This window comes from Xyrauchen texanus, chromosome 27, assembly GCF_025860055.1.
Source record: "Xyrauchen texanus isolate HMW12.3.18 chromosome 27, RBS_HiC_50CHRs, whole genome shotgun sequence".
NCBI lineage: Eukaryota > Metazoa > Chordata > Actinopteri > Cypriniformes > Catostomidae > Xyrauchen > Xyrauchen texanus.
This window is the reverse complement of record NC_068302.1, coordinates 4,468,485-4,491,529: the sequence shown is the minus strand read 5'-3', so window position 1 is coordinate 4,491,529 and position 23,045 is coordinate 4,468,485. Positions and strand designations below refer to the sequence as shown.

The 23,045-nt window shown below is 37.5% G+C and overlaps 1 protein-coding gene across 1 annotated transcript in view; it reads right to left on the bottom strand.

Annotated features, from left to right (window-relative positions):
* Positions 1 to 23,045, bottom strand: part of LOC127621017 (glutamine--tRNA ligase-like) — a 62,923-nt gene that overhangs the window by 10,011 nt on the left and 29,867 nt on the right. Inside the window, exons 13-17 of the mRNA XM_052094428.1 lie at positions 8,503 to 8,581; positions 8,123 to 8,362; positions 7,917 to 8,009; positions 7,347 to 7,484; positions 7,124 to 7,211 (exon numbers count right to left, since the gene is read on the bottom strand). Coding sequence (XP_051950388.1) covers positions 7,124 to 7,211; positions 7,347 to 7,484; positions 7,917 to 8,009; positions 8,123 to 8,362; positions 8,503 to 8,581 — 638 coding nt within the window. The remainder of the gene's footprint in view (positions 1 to 7,123; positions 7,212 to 7,346; positions 7,485 to 7,916; positions 8,010 to 8,122; positions 8,363 to 8,502; positions 8,582 to 23,045) is intronic.

The window sequence follows — 23,045 nt, the reverse complement described above, 5'->3', positions numbered from 1 at the left end:
ATCCTTTCACATGTCTACATCTGCCGTGTGTTTACATTATACACCTAAAGTTTTAAGTAAATCGGGTAAAAATAAGAGGGTGATTTCAAAGCATTTTGAAAGTGACACACTTCCTTCTGCCAGTTGGTGGCGCTATAACTTTGACTCACAATAGTCACATCCATGCGATCGGCCTCTTACAGTGAACACAGTGCTGAAGTTTCATCGAGATCAATTAATGTATGCAGAAGTTATAACACACTTCCTGTTTCTCTTTTCGCGCCATCATTTCGTTTCCTCGCCACGGCCAAACCGTTCGACATATCAACAATCTGCCAGCAATTTTTCATCCTCAATGTCTTGACTTCATGCTGACCGAGTTTCGTGGTGATAGGTGGAATTCTCTAGGAGGAGTATTTCAAATTCCATTGCATGCGTTTTCCAAAAAACCCTAAATAGACGATTTCCTGTTGGGCTGAGGTAAAAAGTAAAAGTATGAAGGATATATGAAACGATGAGATCTATATGTGTACCGAGTTTCATATTATTACATGCAAGCGTGTTTGATTTATGGACCAAGTTTTCGGACCCCGTTCCAGGGGCGCCGTCGAGCCCCCCTGCCACGCCCGGGTACCAGCTTCAGCCCGGCCCTAATGGCCGCGGGTTCTGACCCGCGTGCAAAGTTTCAAGAGTTTTCGAGCACGTTAAGAGCCCCAAAAGTGCCCCAATAGTCGTAAAAAAAATAATAATATTAATCCTAACGAAAACAATAGGGCCTTGCCTTTTCAAGGCTTGGGCCCTAATTAATCCTAACGAAAACAATAGGGCCTTGCCTTTTCAAGGCTTGGGCCCTAATAATCCTAACGAAAACAATAGGGCCTTGCCTTTTCAAGGCTTGGGCCCTAATAAATATAGCTGCAAGCAGCAATGCAATACCTCCTCAAAATGGCAAATCATTTAAAACTGATCAGTAGAGGGTTTGGGTAAAAACCCTCCCCCAATGGAGGAATCCAAAAAACATGTCTTTCTGTCTTAATCATAAATTAAAGATTTTCAGTCTACAGGAAAACCCATCATGGTGGAAACTATGGGTCCTTGAGGCTTTTTTGTTCCCAATGAGAAATGAGGCATCTACACCAAGTTTCAGAATAATTGGTTAAATGGTGTGGAAATGCCATAATTTTGAAAATGGGACATTTGGGCGTGGCCTGTAGCAAACCCCTAAGGGCGAATGTGGGCAATTCTTTGTACAGTACTTCAGAGGGATGTTATCTTGAAGCATGTTAGGTTTGAAAAACCATCAGTCAAAATTACATTTGATTTATTGACACATATATATTGAGGCACTGTGTGCATTTACATAAACACGCCCCTTTCAGCCATTTTGTATTGTATTTATTTTTGCTATGTAACGTTTTGAAAGACATCAATTTTATACATGTGTACCAAATTTCAAGTCAATTGGAGCTACGGTTCAGGAGAAGAAGAGTTTGGGTCAGACTTGCCCAAATGGTGTTAAAGCACACTTAACTATAAAGGCATGGCCTCCTCATGGGCATGGACGAATGGTGTGTCCTAACAAGACATATGTTTTGCAGCAGGATGGTCCTCAAAAAACACATTTGCAAGGTTTTACAACTTAGACGTAACGTCTCTTTCTTCACAAGTCCTCACTGTTTAAAGCACTTGCTATTCATTGGTCATATATATGCATACTTATGCATTCTCCCTTTAAGAATAGGCTCCCCATCATTTACCCCCCTTTATCCCCATCAGGTGGTTGTGCCTGCATTCAGGCCGTTATAATTCCAAAGTCACAAGCACTTCATTGTAAATAAACTCCCTTCCCGACTGGGTTCATAAGGAGTTAACCCTCTGGGGTCTGAGGGTGTTTTGGGCCCCTGGAGAAGTTTTGACATGCCTTGACATTTGTGCTTTTTTCAGTTGCTTAAAAACACATTAATGGCTAAAGTCTGATAACATTGTATTCAGCACAAACTGGGCTACAATAATATGTGAGCAAATGTGTGTACATGTTTGTATTTTTGAGAAAATAACATTTATGCATGGTTTTTGAAAAAAAGAAATTTTTAAATCATTGAAATAAGGCCATATAACACATACTAAACATTTGTCCACAAGCCTTTTGAGAACTGGATCTTGTAGCCTAGAGTTTTTGCCACAAAATAATGTGAAAACCATCCTGGTCACTCATTCATACAAAACAATATAGTAATTTAACTTTTGTAAGACACTTTTAGTGTTAGAAAGGTCATATGCAAGGAGCCGTGAACTTTAATGAATATTGATTGTAATTCACACCTGAGGAGAAAAAAGACCCCTCCCCTGGGCCTATCAATGAGGAATGTGAAAGAAAGAGAATGAATGTGAGGAGATTTAATGATCAAAATAAAGTTTTAAGTTAAAAGTAGTAATCTGACTATACATTTTCTTTACATAAAGACTTCACTTAATTTTAGACCTACACTACCGTTTAAAAGAAGTCTATTCTGCTCACCAAGGCTGCATTTATTTGATCCAAAATACAGTAAACAGTAATATTTGTGAACTATTTTTACAATTCAACAGTTTTCTATTTGAATATATTGTAAAATGCTATTTGTGACCAAAGCTGAATTTTCAGGATTATTACTGCGTGATGTGATTCTGTTCCCCATATGCGTAAATAAACGCAATGTCAAGTGTACTGAGTCGTAAGGGAACAAGACATTGCGAACACTAGCAGCACTACAAGACTAAGAGTTCTTGAGGCATGAGCGATGCACTCCTTGTTCTCAGTCAGAAATTCTGAGGAAATGGTGTCTGTGCACCTGTTTTTATAGCAGTCAGTTTCAAGCCAAAACAGGTGGGGATCAAACACCATAGCAATATTAGATTATTGGCATTATTGTAGAGAGGTTTCAAATAGGTTGTGTATGAAGGCACTCCCATATGCGTTAATCAACGCAATGTCTCGTTCCCTTCATCTCAGTTTTCTTGGTGAGTTTAAATGAGTTAAATAACTGGGTTCTCTGATATTTGTATATGATAAGTTAATATTTAATTAAAAGAAATATGAGACATTCAATGTCTCATATGTTTTAATATTTAATTAAAAGAAATACGAGACATTCAACGTCTCTTCACAAATTTGGACAGTTTTAAATATTTCTTGTTTCTTAGTACTCTCAAAGACATTATTGGTACGGCACACCTGACAATCTTTCACGGCACACTAGCGTGCCTCGGCACAGTGGTTGGGAGACACTGGTTTAAAGTACACGTGCTTCTCCCAGAAGAAAACTCACAAAATGTTTAGGAAAAATGCAAGACTGATCCCCACAACTGAAAAAGGTGGTCTTGCGACTCCTTTGTGGTCAGATAGCGAATTCAAATCACTGTTAGGAGTACAAATTAACCTAATAGTCACTGAGAAAATTAGACAAGAACTAACTCAGAAATATGAGATTCATCCAGACAAGACTTGGTCGGTAGATGAGTGTAAAAAGGTATTAGGAGCAAGCCACAGAGAATTCGGTTTAGCACTAGCTACACAACAGTCTCAGCGTAACTCAGAGCTAGAGAAAGAGAACAAAGAGCTACGTGCTAGAGTTTCCTCTTTGACCAAGAAATTGAACCGCAACAAAGCCATAGAAAAAACTGATGTAGAAAAAGTTAGTCAGCCAGATAACATTTACCCTGACTTACAAGCATTCTTTGAAACAGATGTAGCTCTCCAATCAGTAACTGATGTGCCTGTAAATTCAGTCAATGTGTGTGGTGCTAGGAAAAGATCACAGGGAATTGAGGGAACTGAAAGTGTTTCTACCAACTCTTCTGTTGTCCAAATACAAACTGTCGCAAAAGCGCTTGGACCTAAAGATATAGAGAGACTATCCCAGAGCTTACCATCAGCACGCACACAGTTTTCTGAATTTAGAAGAGCATTGATCAGCAAAATGCGTCTATATGACATGTCGTTAACAGAATTCACACAGTTGATGTCACAAATTTTAACTGAATCTGAATTCAACAGTTTTGAATCTGCAGTGACTTCTGAACTACAGCATGCCAGTAGAAGCTGATATAAGAGAAGGTGTTTTGAAAATCCTAAAGAATATCCTAGGACCCAAAATAGATTGGTCTAGAATTACTAGCTGTGTACAAAAGAAAGAAGAAACTGTGAGTGAATACACTGAAAGGTTTTGTCAGTCAGCTGTAACTTACAGTGGAATTGTTGATAATTCTGAAAGTGTGTTAGATGACAAGGGACCCCTAGTCCGCATCTGGTCAGATGGCCTTGTAGCCGAATACAAAAGCACTTTGCCATTCCTAGATCTAACTTGGTCTAACAGAACTCTCAGAAGTAATTTAGACAGTTTGGCTGCATGGGAAAGAGATGCTGATGTTAAAGCCAAAGTGAGAGTAGCAGCAGCAGCTACATTTAGCACAGCAAAACAAGAAAACCGGTGGTCTAAGAAAGAAGGCAAATGCCACTACTGTGGAAAATTAGGACATTGGGAGAAAGAGTGTAGGAAGAAGTTGCAAGATACAAAAATAAATGCTATGCATAATTCTGCTCCTCCTCAGCCCTTTTACAACCCTGAAGCAGTTCCGCAAGTGTCCACTGAATCTTTAGGACAGCTCGTTCAGGCTCTTCTAAGAGCACAAAAAGACCAGGAAAAAAACTAATTGTTGGGGCTGTGAGTAGCTACCTTTCCCCTGTAATCCATCATAATGACAAAATAATTTTTGTGAAAGGTAGCATACAAGAGAAAGAGATTGATTTTTTGCTTGATACAGGTACAGAAATTACAGTAATTCCTACAAAATTGGCTAAAGGTTTAGACATCCCGTACAAGAAAACCAAACTTTCTTTAACTGGCGTAATAGGTGAAGATTCTGTTTTGTATGAAACCCCACCCATAGATGTACAATTTGGCCCAATTCATTACTATTCTGGTAACAGGCATCTAGCGCTTCAGGCTTCATCAGGAATGGTGTTAGGACAGACTGTAAACGTAAGATGCCCTCACTCAGTGTCCGCACTAATGAATCAAGCAAAAGTCACTTCTGTCACTTCCTCTCGTTGGGGAAATTGGTTAGCAATTTTCACAGCCCCGAACATTGTTTTACAGCGTGCACCAGTCACGAACCCATCCTCATGTATGATGTCTGCAATGACAGAAGTTTTGTTAGAGGATGAAGGAGAAATGACACAAGATTGTGTTAAGTGGCACGGACCACATCAAGTGATGTTGATTACAGCAGCTGCAGTACTGTGTCAGGGAAGGAAAACCTGGACTCATGTGTCACACTGTAAAGTTGTTCCCCCACCTACAGGGATAGGATAGGACACAGACCAGTGAGGAGCCCAGGGAAGAACCGAATGCCATATGCATCGGGGGACAAACCCTGTGGTGAAGACTCCCTCATAGGCCTTCCCCATCCACTAGTCCATCCTTACCTCACTGTTCTTTAGGTGTCAAAGGAATTATGAAATAGGGAAAGAAGGAACAACATTAGCAGACTCAGAAAAGGACACAACCCGGGTGTTTGAACAAATACTCCCTCATAGGCCTTCCCCATCCACTAGTCCATCCTTACCTCACTGTTCTTTAGGTGTCAAAGGAATTATGAAATAGGGAAAGAAGGAACAACATTAGCAGACTCAGAAAAGGACACAACCCGGGTGTTTGAACAAATACTGCTCTACTGTCTTTTGTTTTAGGACACAACCCTGGTGTTTGAACAAATACTGCTCTACTGTCTTTAGTTTTTTTCTTTCTACCCTCTTTGCAAATACCAATTGATGGCTGTCCCGAGACCCATGGGCATCGACCTCCTCACCTGTGTATGAGGCCACAACTTCCAGAAAACAACTAGACCCACTGCCAAGCCAACTATCACAAAAGATAAAGAAAAAAAATACACAACACAGAGACTCGCACACGGGAACCTTCAGTCATCCATCAACATGATCAAGATTGTCGTACTAATAACCATCCAACAAGACATTCCTGATTTTTCAGCAAAATTACACCAGATGACTGAAGAGAATTCTTCATGGTTTGGAAACTTGTTAGGTTAACCCTGGCTGTGGATCAAGAAAATAGCAATTCTGCTGTTGTTTTCTTCTACTGGCGTACTATGCATCTACAGTATCAAGTGTTTCATTCAACAAATGAATCACACCCATCACGAAGAAATGACAGTTCCAAATAGAAAAGACTATTACCCGTAAGAACTTCACAGACCCTAATTGCATCTTTGTTTCGGTGTCAGCATGCAATTACAGAAAATCAACACAGAGCATGCGCTATGTGCCTGTAATGATCACAGGTTACATGAATGAACTTTCAAGTGTTTAAATTTGTATTTTGTGAGAGTTATTAGAACTCTCAAAGAGGGGACTGTTGTATTACAAATTTATTAAATGTTTAATTTAGGTTCCAATACATTAATTTATAAACTGAGAAAGTTTAGTAGATTGAATTTACTATTTGAGGTATAAATGAATGTCATAGACCTGCCTGTCAGGCTTTCCAGCAGGAGATTCCTGCCTGTCCTGATCTCACTATTGTAAGTTAAATTAGTCGGATTGCTGAGACTATCACCTTTTGTCTTTAAATGACTCTTGGAGCCCCTGACCCAGTCGTTAAATAGTCCGGCTGATTAGATTAGTTGCGAATCACAGTTATGCTGATGAGATCAGGGCTGGGGAATTTCCTTTAACGAGGTGACTCCTGTACCTCATTTACATAATCAAGTCCCCTCACCCTTGAAAGGTATAAAACCCTATCGTACTGAGTTATAGAGTCAGACTTGGATGACTACAGCGATGCAACAGCGAGTTCTCAATAAAGAGTAATTTCTGCTTAAAAGATATCCCAACGTCTCCTGGTCTCTGCTTCGACGACGAAGAAAAAGTTTACAACAACATGCCGGCAGCCAGTGATAGCTATTTTCGTCAGCCAAATTTCAGAATCGTGACAGCCCTACCATTAAGTATTCAGCAACTTGGCCAAACCTGATAAATGACCGCATGAACTACATCAATATTCTGAGACTATCCAATCAAAACAAAGATAATTCACAAATACAAGTTTTAAAAGGTACAGTAGCAAAAAAAAAAAATTCTTACTCGGGCACAGAAATTGTTGATAGCTTGTGGAGGGAAGCCACGCCTCCTGAGAGCAGTGAGAGTGAAGAGTCGTGGATCATCCCAATCTCTGAACAAAGACACGACACATAAACAGATGACATATCTAACCATAAAGTCCAAAGACCAAGTACAATGACAAAACAAAATTGTCTATGAACTTCACATACAAATATGAGTGCAGTGTTAAACATCAGTGTGTTACCTAACAATTCTTGTTTCCACCAGTTTGATAATCTTCCTCTTTGAGACAACGGTGTAGGTGAGGTTGAGTCGTCCGTATTCCCACTGCACGGGGCAGTACACATCCAGAGCATTACACAGCCAGAAATATGAGGATCGCCTGACAGAGACAAACACATTAATGTAGTACATACTCTGTGCCTCAAATATACTCGTGTACAATGAGATATGCTTTTGGTTGTACTAATTATAAGAGCCTCCTCAAAAATAAGTGAATAAGCAGCTGTGTTGCTTTCATGAATAATTAACCACTATTTAACACAAGTGACCAGATGATAGTGAAAATTTACAGTGAATGGTGGAATTCACAAAAATTATTCTAATTTAAGAGGGTTTTAAACTAGGTGTTTAAAATCATCATACAAAACCTCTGCTAGATAATACAAACATTTGTGCAATTGGACTCATGACTCTAAATCTTAGTTAATAAGATACAGCCTTTGAGACAACTATCCCTGGTCTTCCCTATATATCTGCAGGCTTCAAGGAAAGTTTTAACATTAAATAAAATTATTTAGCATGGATTGCATACCTGGCCTGAAACTCTTTAGTGCAGAGTGAGTGTGTGATCTGTTCAATGGAGTCACACAGACAGTGTGTGTAATCATATGTGGGGTAGATACACCTGGACAAAGAACACACCATTTACCAAAAAAAAGAAAAAGTAAAACTAAATTTAAGTAAATTACAGATACCAATTTTTTATTAATTACATGTGAGCATCATTAAGTGTGTTACCAAGTGTCTCCCGTCCTGTGGTGTGGCGTGTATTTGATGCGGTACGCCACTGGGTCCATTTTACCATCTTCCATTACCAGCTTCATACGGAGAGTGGCCTCGCCCTCCGCGAACACGCCCTTTCGCATGCACTCAAACAGCAGAAGAGACTCCTCCACAGGACGATCTCTCCAGGGCGAGGAAGAGACGTTGTAACCCTTCAGCTCTTCTCCACGCTGGTGGCACACATACGCATGACCCCTGACACAAACAAAATAAGCGACAGTGAATAATTTATGCCACATTCAGCCAAGTCAATTAGATTTTCACTAGTAATATTCTTAACATGGAAAGGAATTCCATATTTAGTTTGAACTGTGTACATTTGTGCATAATCTCACCTGCGAATGAGATCAACAGCAAGATCGTAGAGATGCTGGAAGTTATCAGAGGCATGTGTGACAGCATATGGCTTGTATCCTAAGTGAATCAAACAAATTTAAAGTACTGGTGACACAAATATAAATCTATGATAAATAAAATAAATTGATCAATTGTCACACATTATACATACATTTCTGCATATACATGGTGAAATGATTTATTTTTCACATATCCCAGCTAAGCAGGGGTCAGAGTGCAGGGTCAGCCATGATACGGCGCCCCTGGAGCAGATAGGTTCAAGGGCCTTGCTCAAGGGCCTTCATGGGTTATTCATTGTCAAATCAACCAATTTTCAGAAAGTGTTCCCAGCTGTATTTATTTCAAATAATTATAATTATTTATAAAAAATAAAATTACTTTAGTCATTGGCTCCTAAACTGAAACAAATGGCTGTTTTTAGTCACCAAATCACAGAATTGCTCAATTTCGATTGCTGTTCAGAAACGAGATAGAAATGGGGCCTGGGTAGCTCAACAAGTAAAGACGCTGACTACCACATCTGCAGTCGCAAGTTTGAATCCAGGGCATGCCTGGAGTGAACCAGGGTTGCCATGGTGGGTAGAGTCTCGTTGGTTAGCCTCCTCGTGGTCGCTATAATGTGGTTCTTGCTTTCGGTGGAGTCACTTCACCACCACGAGGACTTAAGAGCACATTGGGAATTGGGCATTCCAAATTATGGAGAAAATAAAAAAAGTAGAGGAAAAAAAAGAAAAGAAAGAAATCTGAAGACAGCTGATAAACCAGTAATCAGAGTTTTTTTTTTTTTTTGTAATTCAACTTTTTATTGTTCAGCAGTAAAAAAAAAAAAAAACAACTTCAGAGTACATCACCACAGTTTTCAGTAATTACCTTTGCAATTACACATTCAGCCACAAGTCAATATCAGTAGAATACAATCCAAACAAAAGAACATGGAAATTAATAAAATGTTAAACACTCCTACTCATTCACAACATTTTTATATGTTGCCAAAATGTATCCCATGTTTTTTTTTTAGTTTCTTCCTCATTATCCAGTCTCCCTAACATACACTCATATGAGGCAATTTCAATCATCCCATCAATCCAATCTTTCAGTTCTGGGGTTTTGGGGCACCTCCATTTGCATAAAATCATCCTGGCCGCTGTAATACAACCAATCTTAATAAGGGTGAATGTATTTTTTGCTATGTTGGGTATCACTGATTTATCTCCAAGAAGGCATAGTCGTGGTTCAACAGGTAAATTTGACCCCATATACTCTTCCAAAACTCCCATAATTTTACACCAGAATGGGTGAACTAAAGAACATTCCCAAATCATATGTAGATAAGTACCCTCTACTTTATTACATTTCCAGCATAGATTATTTCCTGCTATCCCCATCCTGTAAAGCCTAGATGGTGTATAATAATATCTATGTACTACTTTGTATTGAATGAATTTTCCCCTAGCTTCCCTTATGTTCTTACCCACATTAGATAGGATGTGCAACCAGTCATTATCATGGATATTAATCCCCAAATCCTTCTGCCATATTGTTTTCAGGTTATCACATGCATCTGCAGTTACACTAATCAATGATTTGTAACACATAGAAGCAGTCTGAGCCTCATGTGGTAACTGAAGATAGGCATAAACAGGGTTCTCACTTGTACTGAATTTGTTCTTGACACAATGTCTAATCTGCAGATATTTCCAAAAATGTTCTCGGCCCCTAATGCAATATTTTTCCATTAATTCAGAGTATGACATAAAAATTCCATTCTCAAACAGATCACTGATTACAGTTATTCCTTTAAGATGCCATTGCTTCCAAAAAACCCTTGCTCTACCTATACAAATTTCAGGATTATTCCACAATGATGCATATAACTGCCTATAATGTGATGACCTACACATTTTATGAATTTTGCTCCAGACATGTCTCGAGTGTATTGTCACTGGATTAGAGTCCCATTTAGCTCCAGAGCATTGAGAAAGAATGCTAATGGGATGAAATGCAGGCATGAAAACTGGTCAGGGGTAAAAAAGGTGAGAAGAATACGGCAGCAAAAAAATCCAATCCAATCGACTTTATATATACTGTATATAGCACATTTTAATTTTTCTCATTCATTTCACATTTGCTGCACAAAGAATAAATTGAAAATATAGTAACACATAAAACATACAAAATATGGGGGCCATTTTAATGTGTGGAGGCAAGTATTTACATGGAAATTTATTTAAATGGAAATTCAGCATTTAAAGCATGCCATAAGTTAGGGTTGGGCAATTGCCAAAGAAATCTGAATTTTGGGGCTAAATGGCGATGGTATAATCTCAGTATTTAGCTTTTTTTTCTTTTCTTTTTTTTTTAAATCTGTATTTAATTTAAACAAAAAAAGTTATTTCATATCCTGGTAAATATTGTCCTACAAACAATGTTCATATTGAAGGCTATGAAAACAAACAGTGAATGCAACCTTTCAGTCTATCCAAAAAGGGGTCAAATCACATTACACTCTAACATTGCAAACATTACGATCTAAAAACAAAATAATGCTTTTTAAAGAAGTAGTAAAATTTACTAAACTTAAAATGAAAATAAAAACAAAACTGATATCATAAAAATACACTTGTAGGTTTGAAATTCTCTAGCACATTTATGTTCACCATCAACAACAAATATTCAACAACAAATATATTAGCAAAATCTATTTATTATTTAGTGTTAATGTATATTTTATTCAGAATTATTGCGCTCCTATTCTATTGCGTCTGTTCGGCGCGCATGCTCGTTCACGGAAGTTTAGCCTGCTGAAGGCTCGTCCACTCATGACAGCAAAATGGAAATATTTGCATAACTTTCTAACATTTACAGATGGAGAATATGTCTGTGGAATCAAGTAAGTTATGCACTGAGGAAATTATTGGAAGTCACTTCGTTAAATATTATTAATAGAGGTATATTTGTTTCCACCAATCGCTGCACAAGTTAAGGTCACGTACTGTATGAAAGCACGTTAGTGCGAGCCCTCCCGGAACCCACAGAGAATGCAAATAACATTGTAAGCTAACTTACCTCAGGCTTGCTTTTCGACGTGCAGAACTGTCTTTGTTCGGCAGTGTGTCCAGTTGTCAGATTCGCGGTGTGACTTTGAAAAAAATTCTGCCGTACTCTCTGACTCGGATTGGCTGTCAGTCGGCATTAGGAATGATTGGATTGGTTTTTAAAGCCGCGAAGTTTATGGTAACTATAGATACATCACACACACCCCCCCACCCCCCAAATGTTTTTTCATCGGATCTGCACAAGTCACGTAGGTGACCCATTTTGTTTGTAAAACGGCGAAATTCGCCGAAAGGTGAGGAGTTTTCATGCCTGTAAATGGTGAGGCCAGTTTCTGTTCTATTTTGACCCAGTCCAATTCAGACTCTGTCCCGTTCCAGTGTTTAGCCAGTTTGGCCATTTCAAAAGAGATATTATACATCCTCACATCAGGTAATCCAAGGCCCCCTTTGTGCCTTGGGGAGGTCAGCTTGCTGATTTTAATCCTGGGTCTTTTTCCTTCCCATAGAAGTCCTTGATAATTGTATCATATCTTTTAAAGATAGAGTCTGGTATGTTCACAGGTATCATCATGGATATATAATTGAGTAATCGGAATTTTAATAAACAGTATATATAGTTGAGAAGATAAGTTTGCATCCCTTTTTGTCTCGTAAATGTTCACAACCCTTTCATAATTTATACAAATATAAGAAATAAGACTTTTTTATTTAGTATTGCTCTACAGAATCTACATTACAGATATGTACAGAAAGTATGTATGCATATAGTAGTGTTGTCTTCTTGAGCATCAATGAATGTTTGCGCCTTGCATAATAGTTGTGTACAAGTCCTTCAGTTGTCCTAAGTGTCAAAAGCTTGATCTTGTATAATATATATATATACACACACACACACACACACACACACACACACACAGTACAGTGCAAAAAGTTTGAGAAAAATGTTGCATAGTGAGGATGTATTAAAAATAATGCCATTAATAGTTTTCATTTATCAATTAACATCATACAAAGTCCAGTAAACATAAAAAAAAAAAAAGCTAAATCAATATTTGGTGTGACCACCTTTACATTTAAAACAGCACCAATTTTCCTTGGTACACCTGGATACATTCTTTCGTGGTTGCTGGCAGAGAGGATGTTCCAAACTTCTTGAAGAATTTGCCACAGTTCTTCTATCTATTTCGGCTGTCTCAATTGCTTCTGTCTCTTCTAGTAATCACAGTCTGACTCAGTGTGATGCTCTGTGGGGACGCTGCCATCGGTTGCAGGGCTCCATATTCTCCTATTCTATTCTATTGTATTTGCAAAAGAAATGTTTGGGAGTCTAAAATGTATATTTCCTATTGACACACTAAAGCTGAAAATATGAATAACCATCTTAAGACAAATGTTTTTGTGAAGCATCTTATGTGCTTCTTAAGACTTTTGCATAATACTGTACATATATATATTAGGGCTGTCGATTTAAGGCGTTAATTCAGTGCAATTAATTTTACAAAAAATAAAGCGTTAAAAAAAATTCACGCATTTAAAATCGCAATGCCCCCCTGGACCATAATAAGGAAGAGTCCTGAGAAATGCAAACTTGTAGTACCACCTGTTTACTCCAGAGGGCAGTAAGTGAAATTTCAGCTGTATGAGCAACGCACAGTTTATACAGTGAAGAAAACACTTCAGTAGGCAGACAACACGTTCTTGCGTTCAAAACACTTGAAGGAGCGCAAATGCGAACTTGGGGATCTCAAGATGTGTTTAAAGATGGAGTATTAAACTATACTTAACTTGAAACAGTGACCTAAACATTTTATGTTTATAATGCAACGCACCCGAGACACTACACAAGCATGTCTGATGCTGGATTGAGATGGTGCAAAATTTGGAAATTACCCATAAATATTTAATAACGAATAAAATCAAAGAAATTTCCTTCAAATTTATTTATAAGTACTACCTCACTAATTATTTTCTTGTAGAGAGATTTAATTGTGATGTTGATATATTCTGTACATTTTGTGCTCTGCAGGAGGAAAAAATTTTTCATTTATTTTGAAGTTGTCCCTACTCGACTTGTTTTTGGTCTGATTTCTGCAAGATTGTTGGAGATCATATTATTCCCAGCTTTCAACTTTGTTTTGAAAATTTTTTATTCGTTTTTTTAGATATGATATGTCCCTTCATAAGGAATATTATTTGATTAATGTTCTGCTTTTGTTGGCAAAGTTTAGTATTCATAAATGTAAGTATGGTGGTTATAAACCATTAGTTTTAGCAGGTTCAGCAATACCTAAGAACAATTTCCAATTTGAGTAACAAGAAAGCTGTAAAGTGTATTGAAATATGTAAACATTTGCTTTCTCAGCAAATATTTGTATATGCGATTAATCACGATTAATTAATCGGGACACCATGTAATTAATTCGATTAAAAATTTTAATCGATTGACAGCCCTAATATATATATACATTTCTTTACAGTACTGCTGTGACTAGATGACCCAGACACAGAAACTACAAGAGTGCCAATTGAATGAAATCCCAGATGTAGTTTATTGTGCTACTCCAATCCCAATCAATAATTACCAGAAGAAAACAAAACTGGTATACTATACATGACTTTTAATTATAAAGCCCAAAATAAACATGGGATTTTTATTGTGTATATGTCTGCACTAGTATTGTCACGGTACCAAAATTTCAGTAGTAGTGAAATTTCACGGTACTCGATACCATTTTCGGTACCAAAGCAAAAACAGGTTACAAAAATATGCCATTGAGCAACACTTTAATTAAAATATATAATTTTTTTAATTATAACAAAACTGAACAATGTATGCTTTAAGTATTTTTGAACACTTATATAAGATTTGCTTCAACTTTTAATTTAAGTTTTTACCAAGTACAAAAAAAAAGCCTAAATAAACAAGCATACAATAGAATTAATAAAAAACTATTTCCAAACTAATGTGCAAAAAGTGCTCTCTTATTAATAAAGCTGCATATTGCCAATTTTCTTCATGATAAGAAATGCACAGTGACATATATTATGATTAAAATAAATCACGAGTAAGTTGTAATTTAGCTGCATTTAGCGTGCGCGCTCGAGGGATGAGTTCCCCGACGCAGTGTCTCTCTCAGCCGGGTGCAGTTTCAATCTGTCCCCCTTAGATCGGGACATTCGCGCAACTCATAGAAATGCCAGTTTCTGAGTTTATAGTTATTAACATGACCTGCTTCTGTATTATTTGAACTTCAATAAAGCAATTTTACTGCATTTAAGATGTTATGCCGGGATGTTTGCTTTAAAGAGCTCCGCCTCCGCTTATTCCACAATGGTACATGCTTCTGAATGTACTTTTTTTTTTAATCATTCCCTATTACTTTGGGATCTACATAAAATAAACTGTGAAAGTTTAGAGTGCATCTTGATTGATCTGTGTAATTCTTCCTCCATCAGGCGTGAACTGCTGCTCTTGTGGAAAAGAACAACTTATGGCGTCTTTACCACTAGGATGGAAAGGGATATGCGTTAGAGTACGATTGATTCAAGAAAATACAATGGCACAGTGGGAAGCAGGACAATTCATAAAGGAAGACAGGAACAGAACGAAAAGAGCATATAAAACAGACCCTAATGTGTTTTTAGACTCAATTGGTCAACCTAGGTGTATACCTAATGAATTAAATGCTAGAGATGAGGTCAAAGCAAGGCTAGAATCAATATTCATTTGGATTACACAAAATAAAAATAGAGTGGATCAATTATATTTACTATAATCAACAGAGATTTATTAATTACATTGATTATGCTTTATCTGCTTTAGGAGAGCAAGTACATGAAACAAGTAGAATGACATGGCAAAACAGACAGGCTCTTAATTGGTTACTGGCGAAACAAGGGGTTGTTTGTGTTATGTTTGGAGATCAGTGTTGTACTTTTATACCAAATAATACCGCTCCAGGAGGAACATTTAGTGAAGTCATGGTTAAATTAAAAAGCTTAAGAACCAAAGTTAAATCAAATGCTGGAAGAGATAATCAAATGTGGGATTGGTTTGATTTAAAAGTTAGGAGCATGGGGAGCATGGTTTCTTAAATTAGGAATGTTTTTGGGAATTGCAATAGTAATGAGTGTTAGTATTTTGTTGTATGCTGCCGTTATTAAGGTCACTAGTTATTAAAGCCACAGTTAAGCAAATGGAATTGCTAAAATATCAAGATAATGGGAGAGTTACAGTAGAGTTCATAACCAAGGTATAGAACATCAGGGTTGGATTAAAAAACCAAATTGGGATTCACAAACATTGGATGAGGATTCAAGTACCTCAAATGAAGACGAAGAAGATGAATAAAGATGAGCCATACCCTGGGTGAAAGTGCTAGCCTAACCTGTCCCTAACGGGTGACCCTCTACGATACGTAAAGTATCTGGGTTGAAGACATCTACATGACACTTTAAAAATATTATGAATGTTTTGATTATGTACTCCACAAGACTATGGCAAACACAATTAAAACTGAACCAATTGCACATTTAGGATTATAACATGCTTATATATTGAATGAAAATGGAGACAGAATCTTTTACTCTGTTCTTAATATAATTTGAGTAGAGATGTTTGGTTCTGTAATCTCCACCGGAGTGCGGTTGCATAATCGGGTCATTGGTAGTGCAATAGTGAGACTTAATTGAGTCACTAGATAACATAGCTAAAATGCACCAAATTTTCGGCGGCCGAAATTTTGGTGCATCCCTATTGATTATACCTGATAAAATCTCCTACATATCCCCCTTTGTGACTTTTTAGAGTCACAGCCCTGAGTGCAGTTTCATAATTCAGCCGCTTTAGCTATGTTATCTAGTGACTCAAATAAAAAATACCTCCTCGCCCCTCAGTGCTCAGATTTCACTCTGGATCGATCTAGCCCTTATCACAGCGCTACCAAACAAAGGCCAATCATGTCAGCGGTGTGGAAATTCTTCAAAGTTTCTGATAAGGACATCACATTTGCGATCTGCATTGTTTATTCAGCAGAAATGTCAAGAGATATATATATACACACACACACACACACACACACACACACACACACACACACACACACACACACAGAGTACAGCAAGAGATTCTTCAAGAAAGTGTCACAACTAGCGCAGCTACACCACAACTTGAGGCGTATCTAGCGGAACTACGCCAGAAGCGACAATCCCCTTGACTACGGTCGCATAAACAAAGACACTTTCCTTTGCTTGCGCGGATTGCGCACAGGTATTTATCTGCACCAGCACAGAGAGTGAGAGACTGTTCAGTGCAGCATCTCATGTAATTTATGAGCTTTCTGACAGGAGAGACTGTCAGAAAGTTTAGCAACTTTTGTTCTTGAAGAGAAACCTGTCGCTTGTACGCAAATAGAAAGCAGTCCAATATGATGTGTATAGCAATTACATTACACTTGTTCTTCACTTGAGGATACATCTGTCGTTTACAGTTGAGGTTGGATTTAGTTCAATTACTGCTGTTTTGCACAATCATTTTCACTTAGTGTACATACGTTTACATAAACAGAATAGAGCACTGATCTATATATATAATTATATATAGATCAGTGGAATAGAGGCCCTCTGCCTTTTGTTTTAATTAAAATGACTGTTGTATATTTAAACTTTTTGAAAGATGTTAGCTATATTCATTACTTGACTGTTGTTTTTCATATAATAGTTTTCTAAAACTTTACATTATTTGGATAATTGTTAATAAAATCTGTAAAATTAGATTTTACAGAACTGAAAGAAGAAGAATATTTAATATAGTTTTAATATATTTTTTGTCCAATTTTGGTGTTACTTTCAATAAAAGTGTGATTTATTTTATTGGTTTGTAGTTTTTCAATTCAGATTCATTAAATTAATGAAATTAATTAATTAAAAGTATAAAATTAATACAATTATACACACCATTTTTTTTTATTATTTTTTTTTTTTTTTTTTAAATAGGTAAAAATTTCAGTTTCGGTTTTCGGCCAAGTGCATCCTGGATTTTCGGTTTCGGCCCAGAATTTTCATTTCGGTGCATCCCTAATAATCAATGTAAACATTGTTGATTTGTACCAGTTATATCTGACAGGAAAGCATGCAGTGAAAAGAGTTTACTGTGTGTGTGTGTGTGTGTGAAGGCCTGTGGTCGTGATGGAATGTGTGCTCAATATATGTGTGACTATTTGAAGGTTTGTGCAGAAACAGGAATAGCTTTACATGTGTGCTCTCATGACCGCTGCGAGAATGTCTTCCAAAGGTGGTTCCTGTTCACTTCTTAAAAAGGTCAGACCAGAGTCAAAGAAGAGGATGATAGCTAATGCATGTTTAAAAAAGTATAAGCCTCACCTTGTTTGAGGAGATGTATTTAAGTGAAAAAAAACCCACAGTTGTTTAGTTGCGCTGCAGACTGACTCGGCTTTGTTATTTGTAATAATAAAGTCAAATTTTCTGGAATCAAAACCTAAGAATTTGAGAGTGATTCTTCACAGATTAAGGCAAAAACCTACAACACTCTCACGTGTCATCGTTAGGCTACAGTTTAATGTGATTTCATGTTACGTTAAATGAGATCAAACGACTATTAGACAACGAACATTTTTCTCATCAATTTTGTATTTTCAACTATGTCGATAATGTCGACTAAGCAAATGATAATATGCTTTTAAACTCGCCTGCTTTATTTGCTTGAATTAATCCGGGTGTCTGTCTTTCATGTGCTTTATTAAGTTTGATGTGTTTCCTCCTTTCATCAGAAAATTGTGAAAGCACCGTTTACAAATAGGTTTTTGCTGATCTATGATGTTTCCCTTTTCATCAGCCTCAAATTACCTGGCTTTTTCCCACTTTTCAGACACTGCTTGCTGCAATCCTTTGCTTGTTGTGAGCTTTCGAAAGTTCCCGCCTCTGCGTGGGTACCGGGTAGACCCGGTATTCGGTACCCTGGTATCTTCAGAAATTCTGGTATCGTAAATAATATTTTGTTTGAGTACCGACTTGGTACCGGGGGTACCGGTATTTTTGACAACACTAGTCTGCACTCCCAGTTGTGAGTTCACTGATGGCTGATTCACTGAGAAACTGAGTCTGATTCAATCTGCTAACCTGAGCTCCTGAGTTCAAACCCGCAGTTCTTTTTGTGTGATTCATGAAAAAGACCCGGTTCAAAAGAGTCATCTGTTCGACTCTCTCGTGCTGGGTTTTTTGTTGAGTGTGGTGCAGTGAGCTCTACAGAAACTGAACGGGTGAAAAATTGCGCGAGACACACTGGTTGTGTGCATTCTAAAAATGTATTCAATAACTCACAAGATGATATCGGTGTAAACCGCATATGAACGACTGTTGCCAATGGTGACTACATTTTAAATTATTGTCGCAATCAATCATTTCTGGTTGCATTTGCAACCATTTTAGTCAAAGTCTGGAGCCCAGTTTTTCCTGAAGAATGATAAACATAAAATGATGATGAAAGCCAAAATATTAAATGCCATGGATCAATACTTACAGCGTAATCCATTATTTTGTAGAAGGGGGTCAGAATGTTAATTTTCGCCTATGATTTCAGAACAAAACATGTAATAAAAAAAAAAAAAAAATCATAGAAAGGTTGCAGTAAGACTAGAGGTCTGCATGGGCCTTAAAATAAAACCCAACCCATTCTCGAACTATACCGTCAGGTTTTAAGCCCGAACCTGCGATTATTTTGAAAAAATTGCAATTGTGATAAACGTGCTAATCATTTTAACCAAAATTAAATCATGATTTCCCAATGCTTTACTGCCAACTGAAAATACTGTTCTAGAAAGGGTGTTCACACTTGGAATTCTCTTAAAAAAAAAAAATAATAATAATAAATATACAAATATATTTCAATTACTTTTACCAGTTAACTTGAATTTAATTTTATTGCAATAGTAATTATGTAATTTTTTTAAAATAAAAAATATATTATTGTATAATAATAATAATATCATTACTATAATTTTTGATTATTATTATTTAATAGTAATTTCTATCTTTCATAATTTCTTAACTTACTATGCAGTCCCGGTAAACCCTCAAGCCTTCATTTTGGTGAAAGCTTTTATTTTGAAAACTGAAGGGACGGAAGTTTATGTTGTTTGAAGTCTCAATCTAATTGAGCATCTGTGGGATGAGCTGGACCAACAAGTTCAATCCACAGGGGCTCCACCTTGCAATTTACAGGTCTTGAAATATATGCTGGTAATGTCTTTGTGCCAGATACCTCAGGAAACCTTCAGGGGTCCTTGCCTCGGGTCGGTGCTGTTTTGGGGCATGCGTAGGACCAAAAGCATATTCTTTATTTTTAGCGCCATGTCAGCAAGAAGGCTATCCACATGGCGAGAAAAGATTAAGTATCAAAAAAACTAAAAAATTAAATAAGGAATTTTAGTTTTATGTTAGACAGAATCTCCAAGATTTTTTTAAGGTGATACATTTAAAAAAATGTCTTATAAGCTTGTTACAGAGTAAAACCTTTGTCTAATATTATTAAAATCGTGCTTAATATTCAGTATAGTCTGACAGGAAAGGCATGATGGAGGTTCTTCACCTTTTAATAAAAATCCATGTGTCAGTCTAGAATTACCTATTCGACACCTAGAATATACAATTTGATCATGTCTATTTTCAAAGTTAGAGAAAGATTATTAGCTATACTGGGATTTACTTCATAAAGCTTACTGTTTTTACATTCATCCCATTCTATCTGCCACATGTTAGAGATATAAGAGTTTAGTAAGGGTTTTAGGTCCATGGGTGGAAAACTACACTGTGATTTCTAGAGAAAGGGCTTCTTTAGCTGCGATGTCTGCTTTCTCATTGCTTGACATTCCAAAATGACCTGGGATCCAGCAGAAAAAGATACCGTAATTTCCGGACTATAAGCCGCAACTTTTTTCCCACGCTTTGAACCTCGCGGCTTAAACAACGACGCGGCTAATATATGGATTTTTCCCGCTTTAACATTTTATTTAAAAAAAAAAAAAAAAGATTCTGTGACGTGCTCAGTTTTTTGGCGGCATGAAGCTTTCATTAGACCAATGAAATTGCCGAACGGGTTAAGGTCAAACAACTTTTTTGTTTACGGTTTAGATTAAATAGAGCGCGCTCAAACTTCCCATCATTCTGATTACGGTAGTCATTTTGTCACCCTCAAGACATGGAGAAATGCATATGATGCAGCTTTCAAGTTGAAGGCGATTGATCTGGCTGTTGGAAAAGGAAATAGAGCTGCAGCACGGGAGACGTTGGAAACAGCAGCGTGATGAATTGGCAAAAAAGACAACTAAAGCTGAGGCTATTCAACTCCGACACCGAAGGAGATGACTTCAGTGGTTTCATGTGCACAAGAGGAGGAAGATAGTGACCAATGACTTTCTTGCTAGGCTACTGTTTACTGCTAATTTTTTATTTTTTGTTACAAGCCGTGTGTGGCAGCGGGGGCGTGGTCAAGCGCCCGTCCGGGAGAGAAAAGCGGTAAGGGCGCTTACACCTGAGCTAATGTCTAACACCTGTGTCTAATTTCAGTAAGCGTGGGGAGAGCGGCATAAAAAGGCAGCAGAGAGAGAGTGTGTGAGAGAGTGAGTGAGTGACAGACAGACACACGTCAGTCTAGTGTTGGCACATAGAAGACCAAGAATTGAGAAACTTTATAAAATTGATTGTAAACATTGCTGTGGCCATTAAAAGCCTTACCTGGAACGTCAAGTGCCCTGCTTCACGTGTCCTTCTTGGGAAAACTGGCACCAGTGTGACAGTTTTCAGCACTTGATGTAAGCGCCCTTACCGCTTTTCTCTCCGGACGGGCGCTTGACCACGCCCCCGCTGCCACACCGTGTTTCGTTAAAGACTATTTATTTTTGTTACAAGCCGTGTTTCGTTAAAGCCTGTGTAAATTTAATTTGTTTCAATGTACCGGTAGGCAACTGCGGCTTATAGACAGGTGCGGCTTATTTATGTTCAAAATAAAAAAACATTTTAAATTCAGTGGGTGCGGCTTATATTCGGGTGCGCTCAATAGTCCGGAAATTACGGTTCTCAAGTTCTCACTGCAAGTTGTCTACTTTAGTTAAAATACTGTAAATAATGGGGTGATCAGCTTTACAGATTTGAAGTCAAGATTTTGAGTCTGTGAAGATTAAAACATTCCATACTTGTTCATTCTTAATATTTTCCAGGGCTAAAAGCAGAGCACGAGCTTCAAGCAGTAAAGATGGAGCATTGTCCAGGAATACAGATTCCATAATGTTGATCTCCAATAACTGCTGCTGCCGAAACTTTATTATCTGCTTTTGATCCATTAGTGAAAACAGGTTTATGAAGAGGGAAATTAAATCTTATATCTAAAAATTGCTGGTGGTACTCATTAGGGGGTGTCTCTGATTTTTTGTATTGGGTCATTGTCAAAATTATATTTGGCCTTTGCAAAAACCATGGTGGAATAGGACAAACATGAGCTTGGTTTAAGTTGTCCAAATTGATATCCAGGTTCTCTAGACAAGGTTTCATCCTCATTCCAAAGGTCTGATATATCTGGGTCTCGCTTCAAATAAATAAGATCGTTCAGGGTGTAAAACTGTGTCTGGATTGCCTTACATTTCACTGCATATTATAGTGCTAACTTCAAACTTCTGTTATGGAGTGAAGGTTCTCTGGCTTCTGTGAAAAATCTCTGAACAGGAGAGGTTCTGAATGCTCCTAAAGCCAGTAGATGTCCTTGGTGATGTATGGTGACAAGAATTTGAATGTAGGACTTTATTGCTTTGTTTTAGAAAATGTAAACCCATTTATGATTGACCATTCATTTATCTTATTGATAAATTATTTTGTTATTTATCTGTAACAAATGCACAGATCATCAACATATAAACTGCAGAACATATTGGGCATTATAACGTTTGCTATACTATTAATTTTTATATTGAAAAGTGTAATTGAGAGAATGCTTCCTTGAGGGACCTCTAGTTCTTGAATATGTGAATTTGACAGGGTAGTACCTATCTGAACACAGAAATGCTTATAAGACAGGAAATTGGAAATAGAAATGGGTAATTTGCCTGAAGACCGAATTCATATAGGTCTTTAAGGATGGCATATCTCCTGGGACTTGGGTATCTCAGAGGTAATGACGCTGGCTACCACCCCTGGAGTAGCGAGTTCGAATACAGGGCATGCTGTACAGAGCATGAATACAGAGTTTGAATATAGTGACTACAGCCAGGTCTCCTAAGCAACCAAATTGTCCCGGTTGCTAGGGAGGGTAGAGTCACATGGGGTAACCTGCTTGTGATCGCTATAATGTGGTTTGTTCTCAGTGGGGCGCATAGTGAGTTGAGCGTGGTTGCCGTGGTGGATGGTGAGAAGCCTCCACACGGTCTATGTGGCAATGCACTCAACAAGCCACATAATAT